General features: G+C 44.2%; 1 protein-coding gene across 1 annotated transcript; it reads left to right on the top strand.

Moving 5' to 3' along the window:
• The first annotated feature begins 95 nt into the window (after positions 1-95).
• On the top strand, positions 96-2,861 carry LOC135214677 (trichohyalin-like). Its single transcript, XM_064249013.1, has one exon. It carries the CDS (start codon positions 96-98, stop codon positions 2,859-2,861), a length of 2,766 nt encoding a protein of 921 aa, XP_064105083.1.
• The last annotated feature ends 11,095 nt before the right edge of the window (positions 2,862-13,956 follow it).

Below are 13,956 nucleotides of genomic sequence, written 5' to 3'. Positions count from 1 at the left end.
ACTCGCTCCTTCCCTCCTTCGGAGACGTATCAAGGAGGTGGCAGATTCTGAAACTAGTCTAGGTGAAAGCCATGGTAAACGGTTAACATTTCAGAATGTTTGCTTTGGCAGTATTAGTATTGAATATGCTCGTGCTCGCACTCACCCCATGTGAATTATGCTTACAAGTTTTTGGATTGAATCTGCTCGTATTCGTACTCGCACTCGTCCCTTGCGAAGTGTACTATTTGATCGTGCAGGAATTACTCAACGTAATTCAATGCCGAGGACCCACTACAGGACACTCACTGGAAACTTTTCATCGTGCTGTCGTCGCCGAGTCTTGGAGCCCAGAGGTCGTGGAAACGCGACCAGACAGCGGAAGCATTGAGACGCCAGCCTCTGCCGGTGCCGTCCCCTGGATGGCTTTGATGGCAGGGGCTCTGGTGCTGCTCTTGGCTGTTTACTGGAAGCCCAAAATCATTGGATGCGATGACCTTGATCACGACGAAGACGACCAGGAAGTGCCCACTTCGGATTCAATTCTGGACACCGAGGATCTGGAATGTTCTGAGGAGGAGGAGGAGGTGGAAGAACCTGACAGCTCTAATGATGATGATGATATGGAAGAACTTGACAACTCTGATGCTGATTCTGATGAAGACGTTGAGGAGGAGGAGGAAGAAGAATGGGACAGTTCTGATGCTGATTCTGATGAGGATGCAGAGGAGGAGGAGGAGGAGGAGGATGTGGAGGAAGAATTCGACAGCTCTGATTTTGACGAGGACGTAGAGGAGGAGGAGGAGGTGGAGGAAAAACTCGACAGCTATGACGACAATGAAAAGGAAGAGAAAGAGGAGGAGAAGGAGGAGGAAGAAGAAATTTCGGAAACAGAGGAGCTCGAAACCACCGAGGTAAAGGAGGAGGAGGAGGAGGAGGCTGAACTGGAACGCCTGTTGCACGAGGCAAAGAAAGATATCGTGAGGCTTCAGAAAGAAATTTTGGACAAGGATCTTCTGATACAAAAGAAAGCAGCTGAGGAAACCGAAATCAAAAAAGAAAACGAGGTTCTGAAAATGGAAAAGGAACAACTGCAGTCTCAAAATCAAAAGCTGGAGGCAGAATACGAACTGGCTTTAGGCTGCGCTAACGTCATGGGAAACTTACACAAAGAACTGATGGATGAAACAACGTTTCTGGAGAATCGATTGGAGGAGAAAGATCACATGTTGAGGAAGAGAGACGTTGAAGACAGAGAATTACGAAGTTATTTCCAGCAAACGATGGCTGAGAAAGACAAGGAACTGGAGAGCGCTCTGGAGAGGGCAATTAAAATAAGCCTTGAACTGAAGGAAATGGAAACAATCAATGAAGCACTTGCTTCAGAGAAGGAATGTCTAAAGAGGGCTAATGAAGACTATAGGAATGCCTTGGTCGAGAAGGAGAGAGAAGTAAACCACCTGCAGGACTTACTGGTACACAAAGCTGCAGAAGCTGAGAAGGACCAAAGGCAAATCGGAATACTAGAAAGCCAGATTTTGGACATGAAAGAGGACCACATCGCTCTCCAAAGACAACTAGAGCTCACAAAATCAGAAAATTCCAGACTTGAGGAGCTGACTAATTGTTACAAAGGTCAACTTGCAGCTTGCCATGGAAATGTAGCCAAGCTTGAAGACAAAAATTGTGAGCTCGAGAAGAACCTCGTAAATGAAACCCAGGCAAATATCAGCCTTCAGAATGAGGTCCTGATACTAAATGACCGAGTTCAGTCGCTGCAGTCAGCGTTGCGCCACAAAGAATCTCGACTGGTCTCGGCAGCAGAAGCTCTAAACAATGAAAGAGCCAAAAATGAGATCGCTGACGCAGAACTTGAAGTCATGAAAAACTGGGTATCAGAATTAGGAGGTGAGAATGCCAAGATTAAGGAAGACTTAGGACATGCAATCTTGGTAATTACCTCACTGAAGAAAGAATTGGGAGAAGAATTGAAGAGGACCCAAATTTTGATGCAAGAAGTCCAGGCAATGAAGAACTGGGTATCGGAACTGGGAGGACAAAATGCCGAGATTAAGGGAGATTTAGAAGATAAGTGCCTGGAGATTACTTTCCTCACGGAAGAGTTAAGAGATGAACATAAGCAGACCCAAATTCTGAGGGATGAAGTCCAGGCAATGAGGAACTGGGTCTCTGAATTAGGAGGTGAAAACGCCACCATTAAAGAAGTCTTAGAAGAAGCGCTCCTGGAAGTGACCACACTCAAGAAGTCTTTGGTAAACGAGAAAAGGAATGCTCTCCATCACAGGAACGAAATGGAGACCCTATTGCAAGAAGAAAGGAAAAGAGGCAACGGAATGGAGACTTCACTACAGAACTTGGAGTCTTCTTTAAAGCTTGCAGAGAGAGAGATCTGCTCTTTAAAGAAGGCAGAAAACACAAACCTCCAAGAACTGGAACACCTTAGGGAAGAATGTGAAAGACTGAGAGAAAAGTGCAGGATTCAAGACGAAAATATAATTAAAGAACGAAAACGTGTCAAGGAGCACCTAAGGATGCAGGAGGAAGAATTGAAAAATCAGGATAAGTACATGTTAATGGCACTCCTCCATGGGACTGCCCAGAGAAACTTCTATTTGGAACATATAGCACTGGACCATAGAAACAAAGACCTAGACAATGAAACCTTGAAAAACAGTCAAGAAGAAAACAAGCGCCTGGACCAAGAAGAGGACCTACAGCAACAACTGCAGAAAGTAGAAGAGGATCAGTACAGAGAGTACTGCAACGCCAAAAGAGAGAAGAAAGACTATGGAAAGCAGTGGGAGGTCCTTACACAGATGGCGGAGGATTTAATTGAGGGAGATGACCGAAAGAATTGCTAAGGAAGCAATAAACTCTCAACTTTCGGACAAAAAGCTAGGCTCCTAATCAGAGGCAGCTGTTCAGGTGGGACAGATGGCAGAGGTGATCACAATGTCAGCCTAAAGTAGCTGATATAGGAATTTTGGCTGGCTGTGTAGCAGGAAGGACGAAGGGCTTGGCCCACCCTAAGGGCATTGTGGATGAGTCACAGGTTGACTTACTGACAACGGGGTCGAAGACGCACCTTTGGCTGAATGGGAGGAACTCCAAGATCCTTCCTAGGATCCTAAGAAGGCGTCCCCCCACGCCTTTTCAGGGCCCTCTGAAGGATTTCACCCATGACTTCTGAGGTTCCTCTGAAGGTGTTCACCCCACCTTCCGAAGTTCCTCTAAAGGTGTTCCCCCACACCTTGCGAGGTTCCTCTGAAGGTGTTCCCCCACACCTCACAGGGTTCCTCAGAGGGCATGTCTGGGGTTCCTCCCTAGCTGTCTTTGGTGTGTATTCGGCAACACAGTCATCAAGCCAGTCTGTGACCCATTCATTTGGCCCTTGGAGTTGTCTGGATTCCATCAGTCAAGTTCGTCTCCTAAACGAAAATAACTCAGCTTAACCTCTGTCGTCAAAACTGGATTTCTGCCCACCTTCTGGATGGTGGCGTTTCTCCTCAAGGAAATCAGTAACTGTCAGACCCACTAAAAGATGGGTATACAATTTCGAAATATAGGAAACTTTTCAGCTGTCATCGAAACTGGATTTCTGCCAACCTTTTGTGTGGTGGTCTTTTTCCTTAAGGAAATCAGTAGCTGTCAGGCCCACTAATGGGTGGGTATACCATTTCGAGACATAGGCAACTTTGCCTCTGTCATTGAAATTGGATTTCTGCCCACCTTTTGTATGGTGGCCTTTTTCCTTATGGAAATCAGTAATTGTCAGGCCAACTAATGGGTGGGTATACCATTTCGGGACATAGGCAACTTTGTCTCTGTCATCGAAACTGGATTTCTGCCCACCTTTTGTAGGTGGCCTTTTTCCTTATGGAAATCAGTAATTTTCAGGCCAACTAATGGGTGGGTATACCATTTCGGGACATAGGCAACTTTGTCTCTGTCGTCGAAACTGGATTTCTTTTTTCTGCCCACCTTTTGTATGGTGGCCTTTTCCTTTCCTTAAGGAAATCAGTAGCTTTTAGGCCAACTATAAGGTGGGTATACCATTTCGAGACAAGGCAACTTTGCCTCTGTCATTGAAATTGGCTTTCTGCCCACCTTTTTGTAATGGTGGCCTTTTTCCATAAGGAAATCAGTAGCTGTCAGGCCCACTAATGGGTGGTATACCATTTCGGGACATAGGCAACTTTGTCTCTGTCATCTAAACTGGATTTCTGCCCACCTTTTTGTATGGTTGACCCTTTTTTCCTTAAGGAATTAATACAGTAGCCTGTAAGGCCCAATAATGGGTGGTATACCCATTTCCAAAAGGGACATAAGGGCAACTTTGGGTCTCTGGTCATCGAAACCTGTGAAATTTCTCTGGGCCCACCATTTTGGTCCATATTTGGTGGCCTGTTACATAAGGAAATCAGTAAGCGGTAAGGCCAACTAATGGGGGGGTATTTACCGCATTTCGCCCGGACCATTTTAGGTACTTTGGTCTGTCATCCGTTTTTCCATTCGAAACTGGAAATTTCTGCCCAACAGTTTGTAATGGTGACCTTTGCCTTAAGGAAATCGAACGGTCCCAGGCCCACCCTAATGGAGTGGGTAATACCATTTCGGGACATAGGACAACGTTGTCTCCTGTCATCTAAAACTGGGAATTTCCTGCCCACATTTTGTATGGTGACCTTTTTCTTAAGGAAATCAGTAACTGTCAGGCCCACTAATGGTGTGGGTATTACCATTTCGGGACATAGGTGCAACTTTGTCTCTGTCACTCGAAACTGGATTTCTGCCCACCTTTTGTATGGTGACCCTTTTTCCTTAGGAAATCAGTAACTGTCAGGCCCCACTAATGGGTGGGGTATTACCATTCGGGACATAGGCAACTTTGTCTCGTCATCGAAACTGGATTTTGCCCACCTTTGCTATGGTGACCTTTTTCCTTAGTAAATCAGTAACTGTCAGGCCCACTAATGGGTGGTTATACCATTCGAGGACATAGGCAACTGTGTCTCTGTCATCGAAACTGGATTTTTCTGGCCCACCTTTTTGTATGGTGACCTTTTTCCATAAGAAATCAGTAGCTGTCAGGCCCACTAATGGTGGTGGGGTAACCATTTCGGGACATAGGCAAAACTTTGTCTGCTGTCATCGAAACTGGATTTCTGCCCAACTTTGCATGGTGGCCTTTTTCCTTCCATGGAAACAGTAATTGTCAGGCTTACTAATTGGTGGGTATACATTTCGGGACATAGGCAACTTTGTCTCTGTCATTCGAAACTGGATTTCTGCCCACTTTTGTATGGTGGCTTTTTCCATAAGGAAACTGGTGGTAGCTGTCAGGCCAAATCAATGGTGTGGGTATACCTATACCATGTCGAGGACATAGGCAACTTTGTCCTGCATCGAAAACTGATTTCTGCCACCTTTTGTATGGGGTTCTTTTTCCATAGGAAAACTGGGTAGCTGTTCAGGCAACTAATGGGTGGGTGTACCATTTCGGGGACATAGGCAACTTTGTCCCTGTCATCGAAAACTGGATTTCTGCCCACCTTTGTTATGGGGCCTTTTCCTTAAGGAAATCAGTAGCTGTCAGGCCCACTAATGGGTGGGTTTATACCTTTCGAGACATAGGCAATGTTGTCTTCTGTCATCGAAACGGGATTTCTGCCCACTTTTGTATGATGGCTTTTTTTCCTTAAGCATAATAAGTAGCTGTTATGGCCAACCAATGGGGGTGGGTCTACCATTCGAGACATAGGCAACTTTGTCTCTGTCATTGAAATTGGATTTCTGCCACCTTGTTGTATGGTGGTCTTTTTCTTTAGGAAATCAGTAAGCTGTAAGGCCACTAAACCACTAATGGGTGGGTATACATTCGAGACATAGGCAAACTTTGTCTCTGTCATTGAAATTGGATTTCTGCCCACCTTTTGTATGGTGTCCTTTTTCTTTATGGAAAATAGTAGCTGTCAGCCACTAAAGGTGGAGTATATACCATTCGAGACATAGGCAAACTTCTGTCTCGGTCATTGAACGGATTTCTCCAACCTTTTGTATGGTGCCTTTTTCCTTATGGAAATCATAATTGTCAGGCCAACTAATGGGTGGGTATACCATTTATCGAGACTGGCAAACCTTTACGTCTGTCATCAAAGCTGGATTTCTGCTCAAGTTAAGTATGGTGGCGTCTCTCCTTAAGGAAATCAGTAGCTGTCAGACCCACTAAAAGATGGGTATACAATTTCGAAATATAGGAAACTTTTCAGCTGTCATCGAAACTGGATTTCTGCCCACCTTTTGTATGGTGGCCTGTTTCCTTAAGGAAATCAGTAACTTTCTGGCCAACTAATTGGTGGGTATACCATTTCGAGACATAGGCAACTTTGCCTCTGTCATCGAAACTGGATTTCTGCCCATCTTTTGTATGGTGGCCTTTTTCCTTAAAGAATTCATTAACTGTCAGGCCCACTAAGTGGTGGGTATACCATTTCGAGACATAGGCAACTTTGCCTCTGTCATCTAAACTGGATTTCTGCCCACCTTTTTTGTATGTGACCTTTTCCTTAATGGAAATCATAGCTGTCCAGGCCCACTAATGGGTGGGTATACCATTTCGGACTAGGCAACTTTGTCTCTGTCATCGAAAGCTTGGATTTCTGCCCACCTTTTGTATGGTGGCCTTTTTCCATAAGGAAATCAGTAACTGTCAGGCCCACTAATGGGTGGGTATACCATTTCGGGACATAGGCAACTTTGTCTCTGTCATCGAAACTGGATTTCTCCCACACCTTTTGTATGGTGACCTTTTTCTTAAGGAATCAGTACTGTCAGGCCCACTAATGGGTGGGTATACCATTTCGGGACATAGGCACCTTTGTCTCTGTCATCGAAACTGATTTCTGCCCACCTTTTGTATGTGGCCTTTTTCCATAAGGAATCAGTAACTGTCAGTTGCCCCACCCTAATGGGTGGTATACCATTTCGGGACATAGGCAACTTTGTCTCTGTCATCGAAAAAAACTGGATTTCTGCCCACCCTTTCTTTTTGTATGGTGGGCCCTTTTTCCATAAGGAAATCAGTAGCTGTCAGGCCCACTAATGGGTGGGTATACCATTTCGGGACATAGGCAACTTTGTCTCTGTCATCGAAACTGGATTTCTGCCCACCTTTTGTATGGTGACCTTTTTCCTTAAGGAAATCAGTAACTGTCAGGGCCCACTAATGTTGGGTATACCATTTCGGACATAGCAAAACTTTGTCTCTGTCATCGAAACTGGATTTGCTGCCCACCTTTTTATTGTATGGTGGCCTTTTTCCTTATGGAAATCAGTAACTGTCAGGCCCACTAATGGGTGGTATACATTTCGGGACATAGGCACTTTGGTCTCTGTCATCGAAACGGGATTTTCTGGTTTCGCCCCCCACCTTTTTGTATGGTGACCTTTTTCCTTAAGGAAATCAGTAACTGTCAGGCCCACTAATGGGTGGGTATACCATTTCGGGACATAGGCAACTTTGTCTCTGTCATCGAAACTGGATTTCTGCCCACCTTTTGTATGGTGACCCTTTTTTCCTTACGGAAATCAGGTAACTGTCGGGCCCACTAATGGGTGGTAATACATTTCGGGACATAGGCAACTTTGTCTCTGTCATCGAAACTGGATTTCTGCCCACCTTTTGTATGGTGACCTTTTTCCTTAAGGAAATCAGTAACTGTCAGGCCCACTAATGGGTGGGTATACCATTTCGGGACATAGGCAAACTTTGCTCTGTCATCGAAACTGGATTTCTGCCCACCTTTTGTATGGTGACCTTTTTTCCATAAGGAAATCAGTAGCTGTCAGGCCCACTAATGGGTGGGTATACCATTTCGGACATAGGCAACTTTGTCTCTGTCATCGAAACTGGATTTCTGCCCACCTTTTGTAGGTGGCCTTTTTCCTTATGGAAATCAGTAATTGTCAGGCTTACTAATTGGTGGGTATACCATTTCGGGACATAGGCAAAACTTTGTCTCTGTCATTCGAAAACTGGATTTCTGCCCACCTTTTGTATGGTGGTCTTTTTCCATAAGGAAAACTGGTAGCTGTCAGGCCAACTAAGTGTGGGTATAAAACCCATTTCGACATAGGCAACTTTGTCTCTGTCATCGAAACTGGATTTCTGCCCACCTTTTGTATGGTGGTCTTTTTCCATAAGGAAACTGGTAGCTGTCAGGCCAACTAATGGGTGGGTATACCATTTCGAGACATAGGCAACTTTGTCCCTGTCATCGAAACTGGATTTCTGCCCACCTTTTTGTATGGTGGCCTTTTTCCTTAGGAAATAGTAGCTGTCGGCCCACTAATGGGTGGGTTATTAACCATTTCCGGAGAATAGGGCAACTTTTGTCTATGTCATCGAAACTGGATTTCTGCCCCTTTTGTAATGATGGCTTTTTTCCTTTAAGCATAATTAGCTGTTGGCCAAAACCAATGGGTTGGGTATCCCATTTCGAGACATCGGCACTTTGTCTCTCAATTGAAATGGAATTTCTGGCCCACCTGTTTTATGGTGGTCTTTTTGTTTTCTTTAGGAAACTGTCGCTGTCAGGCCCCTAATTGGGTGGGTATCCCATTTCGAGACGTGGCAACCTTTGTCCTGTCCAAATTGGAAATGGTTTCTGCCCACCTTTTGTATGGTGGCATTTTTTCTTTATGGAATCAGTAGCTGTCAGGCGCATTTCTAATAGGTGGGTATAAACCATTTCGAGGTCAGAGGCCAACGGGGGGGGGGGGGGGGTTTGTCTCGGTCTTAAAACTGGATTTCTGCCCACCTTTTGTATGGTGGCCTTTTTCCTTATGGAAATCAGTAATTGTCAGGCCAACTAATGGGTGGGTATACCATTTCCAGACATAGGCAACTTTGTCTCTGTCATCGAAACTGGATTTCTGCCCACCTTTGTATGGTGGCCTTTTTCCTTATGAAATCAGTATTGTCAGGCCAACTATGGTGGGTATACCATTTGCGAGACATAGCACTTTTACGGTCTGTCATCAAATCAAGCTGGATTTCTGCTCAAATTGTTAGTATAGGGTGGCGTCCTCTCCTTAAGGAAATCAGTAGCTGTCAGACCCACTAAAAGATGGGTATACAATTTCGAATTATAGGAAACTTTTCAGCTGTCATCGAAACTGGATTTCTGCCCACCTTTTGTATGGTGGCCTGTTTCCTTAAGGAAATCAGTAACTTTCTGGCCAACTAATTGGTGGGTATACCATTTCGAGACATAGGCAACTTTGCCTCTGTCATCGAAACTGGATTTCTGCCCATCTTTTGTATGGTGGCCTTTTTCCTTAAAGAATTCATTAACTGTCAGGCCCACTAAGTGGTGGGTATACCATTTCGAGACATAGGCAACTTTGCCTCTGTCATTGGAACTGGATTTCTGCCCACCTTTTGTATGGTGGCCTTTTTCCTTAAGGAATTCATTAACTGTCAGGCCCACTAATGGGTGGGTATACCATTTCGAGACATAGGCAACTTTGCCTCTGTAATTGAAATTGGATTTCTGCACACCTTTTGTATGGTGGTCTTTTTCCATAAAGAAACTAGTAGCTGTCAGGCCAACTAATGGATGGGTATACCATTTCGTGACATAGGCAACTTTCCCTCTGTCATCGAAACTGGATTTCTGCCCACCTTTTGTATGGTGGTCTTTTTCCATAAGGAAATCGCTAGCTGTCAGGCACACTAATGGGTGGGTATACCATTTCGAGACAAAGGCAACTTTGCATCAGTCATCGAAACTGGATTTCTGCCCACCTTTTTTATGGTGGCCTTTTTCCTTAAGGAAATCAGTAGCTGTCAGGCTCACTAATGTGTGGGTATACCATTTCGAGACATAAGCAACTTTGTGTCTGTCATCGAAACTGGATTTTTGCCCACCTTTTGTATGGTGGCCTTTTTCCTTAAAGAAATCAGTAGCTGTCAGGCCCACTAATCACTTGCTACGATACTATTCTGGGATTATAATTTTCTTTTATCATTAAGCTGATCTGCTAAACTTCTAATTCATCAGTTATTGTCCTTAAGCTTTCATTGTAAATTCAGATTTATTATTGTGTTTGATAAATAATTTTTGGCTCATCACATAATTTTTGCTTCGCATTTAATGGGAATCTTAGGAAAATTATTAAAAAGAATTAACAAAGGTTGCTGTCAAGACACGTTTGGTAGGGTTGATTCCTGTGACTCTTTTTCATCTGTTTTTTTTTTTTTGCATCTTTTTACCTATGTCTCGAAATGGTGTACCCACCCATTAGTGGGCCTGACAGCTATTGATTTCCTTATGGAAAAGAGCCACCATACAAAAGGTGGGCAGAAATCCAGTTTCGATGACAGAGGCAAAGTTGCCTATTACTCGAAATGGTATACACACCAATTAGCGGGCCTGACAACTACTGATTTCCTTAAGGAAAAAGGCCACCATACAAAGGGTGGGCAGAAATCCAATTTTGGTGACAGAACCAAGTTACCTAGGACTCGAAATGGTATACCCACCCATTAGTGGGCCTTAAAGATACCGATTTCCTTATGGAGAAAGACCACTATACTAAAGGTTGGCAGGAATCCAGTTTTGATGACAGAGGCAGAGCTACCAATGTCTCGAAATGGTATACCCACCCATTAGTGGGCCTGTCAGCTACTGATTTCCTTAAGGAAAAAGTCCACCATACAAAAGTTGGGCAGAAATGCAGTTTCGATGATAGAGACAAAGTTACTTATGTCTCGATATGGTATGGGCCTGTCAGCTACTGATTTCCTTAAGGAAAAAATCCACCATACAAAAGGTGGGCAGAAATCCAGTTTTGATGACAGAGGCAAAGTTGCCTATGTCTCGAAATGGTATACCCACCCATTAGTGGACCTGACAGCTACTGAATTCCTTAAGGAAAAAGTCCACCATACAAAAGGTGGGCAGAAATCCAGTTTTGATGACCGAGACAAAGTTGCCCATGTCTCGAAATGGTATACCTACCCATTAGTGGTCCTGACAGCTACTGATTTCCTTAACGAAAAAGGCCACCATACAAAAGGTGGGCAGAAATCCAGTTTCGATGACAGACACAAAGTTACCTATATCTCGAAATGGTATACCCACACATTAGTGGTCCTGTTAGATACTGATTTTCTTAAGGAAAAAGCCCACCATATAAAAGGTGGGCAGATATTCAGTTTCGATGACAGAGACAAAGTTGACTATGTCTTTTGGAGCTCATTGTTTTGGCTTCTGGTATCCTTCTTAACCTGAGAGGTCATCCACCGAACAGTTGTTGACTTTCCTTGAGAAAGTCCATCTTACTGCCGAGATAGGGGAGTCTCACCAGTCATTGACTTTCACTGGGAGAGTCAGCTGAGCAACAGTTGGCTCTCGCTTGGTAAGAGTTCCTCTGCCTGACCATGTGGTTAGGAAGATCCCTGGCCATTGGCTCTCACCCTGAGAACTGGTCCTCCTTCCTCCATATAACTTTTAGCTCTTCTCTTCCTGACAGCTAGTCCTCCTGCCTCCGAACAATTGTTGGCTCTCATCCTCAGAAAGAAAACATCTGTAAGAATAGATCTAGATATCTAACTATTCCCCTGCTTTGACAGAGATCTTCTATTAGAAGTCTGCATCAAGGGACATAGCATACTTGACTTTCTGCAGAGCCGGTCGTTTAGATTATTCCAACAGAATGACCAGAAGGATGACATCTGTAAGAAAAGATCTAGATATCCAACTATTTGCCCACTTTGACCGAGATCTTCTGTTAGAAGTCTTCATCAAGGGACTTAGTTTACTTAACATTCTGCAGAGCCGGTCTTCTAGATTATTCCAACAGTATTATCTTCTGATATCCCACTGGTTTTCCTCTGGAGGCCTTCTGGAGCCCATTGTTTTGGCTTCTGTATCCCTCTTACCCTGAGAGGTCATCCGCCGAACCACCGTTGACTTTCCTTGGGAAAGTTCTGACTGCCGAGATGGGGTGGTCTCACCAGCCATTGACACTCACTGGGAGAATCAGGTGAACAATGGTTGGCTCTCGCTTGGTAAGAGTTCCTCTGCCTGTCCATGTGGTTAGGAAGAGCTTTGGCCATTGGCTCTCACCCTGAGAACTGGTCCTCCTTCCTACGAATAATTGTTAGCTCTCGTCTTCCTGACAGCTGGTCCTGCCTCCGAACAACCTCAGAAGGAAGACATCTGTACATCTGTAAGAATAGATCTAGATATCCGACTGTTTGCCCGCTTTGACAGAGATCTTCTATTAGAAGTCTGCATCAGGAGACATAGCATACTTGACCTTCTGCAGAGCCGGTCTTCTATATTATTCCAACAGAATTATCTTCTGGTAGCCCACTGGTATCCCTCTGGAGGCCTTCTGGAGCTCATCGTTTTGGCTTATTATCCCTGGTTAGGAATATCCCTGGCCCTTTTGCTCTCACTCAGAGATCTGGTCCTCCTGCCTCCGAATAATTGTTAGCTCTCGTCCTCCTGAGAGCTGGTCCTCCTGCCTCTGAACAAATGTTGGCTCTTGTCCTTAGAAGAAGGACATCTGTAAGAATAGATCTAGATATCCAACTATTTGCCCGCTTTGACAGAGATCTTCTATCAGAAGTCTGCATCAAGTGACATAGCATACTTGACTTTCTGCAGAACCGCTCTTCTAGATTATTCCAACAGAATAACCAGAAGGAAGACATCTGCAGAAATAGATTTAGATATCCGACTATTTGCCCGCTTTGACAGAGATCTTCTATTAGAAGTGCATCAAGGGACATAGCATACTTGACTTTCTGCAGAGCTGGTCTTCTAGATTTTTCCAACAGAATGACCAGAAGGAAGACATCTGCAAGAACAGATCTAGATATCTGACTATTTGCCCACTTTGACAGAGATCTTCTATTAGAAGTCTTCATCAAGGGACATAGTATACTTGACTTTCTGCAGAGCTGGTCTTCTAGATTATTCCAACAGAATGATCAGAAGGAAGACATCTGCAAGAATAGATCAAGATATCCAACTATTTGCCCGCTTTGACAGAGATCTTTTACTAGAAGTCTGCATCAAGGGACATAGCATACTTGACTTTCTGTAGTGCTGGTCTTCTAGATTATTCCAACTGAATGACCAGAAGGAAGACATCTACAAGAATAGATCTAGATATCCAACTATTTGCCTGCTTTGACAGAAATCTTCTATTAGAAGTCTGCATCAAGAGACATAGCATAATAACTATCTGCAGAGCTGATCTTCTAGATTATTCCACCAGAATTATCTTCTGGTGTCCCTCGGGTTTCCTTATGGAGGCCCTCTGGTGCCTATCATTTTGCCATCTCTTACCCTGAGAGGTCATATGCCAAACAGGCGTTGACTTTCCTGGGGAAAGTTCCTCTGACTGCCGGGATGGGGGGTTCTCACCAGCCATTGAACTTCAACTGGAGAGTCAGGTGAACAATGGCTGGCTCTCGCTTGGTAAGAGTTCCTCTGCCTGACCATGTGATTAGGAAGATCCCTGGCAATTGGCTCTCACCTTGAGAGCTGGTCCCCCTGCCTCTGAGTAATTGTTAGCTCTCATCTTCCTGAGAGGTGGTCCTCCTGCCTCCGAACAACTGTTGGCTCTCGTCCTCAGAAGGAAAACATCTGTAAGAATAGATCTAGATATCCGACTATTTGCCCGATTTGACAGAGATCTTCTATTAGAAGTCTACATTAAGGGACATAGCATACTTGACTTTTGCAGAGCCGGTCTTCTAGATTATTCCAACAGAATAACCAGAAGGATGACATCTGCAAGAATAGATCTAGATATCCGACTATTTGCCCGCTTTGACAGAAATATGCTATTAGAAGTCTGCATTAAGGGACATAGCATACTTGACTTTTTGCAGAGCCGGTCTTCTAGATTATTCCAACAGAATAACCAAAAGGA

This window comes from Macrobrachium nipponense, chromosome 46 (assembly GCF_015104395.2).
Source record: "Macrobrachium nipponense isolate FS-2020 chromosome 46, ASM1510439v2, whole genome shotgun sequence".
NCBI classification, from domain to species: domain Eukaryota; kingdom Metazoa; phylum Arthropoda; class Malacostraca; order Decapoda; family Palaemonidae; genus Macrobrachium; species Macrobrachium nipponense.
Note: the sequence above shows the minus strand (reverse complement) of the source record. Positions and strands in the feature narration are given on the sequence as shown.

Bases quoted from the DNA above. Each gene is read 5' to 3' on its own strand.
- LOC135214677 (XM_064249013.1), top strand. From the start codon at position 96: ATGTTTGCTTTGGCAGTATTAGTATTGAATATGCTCGTGCTCGCACTC.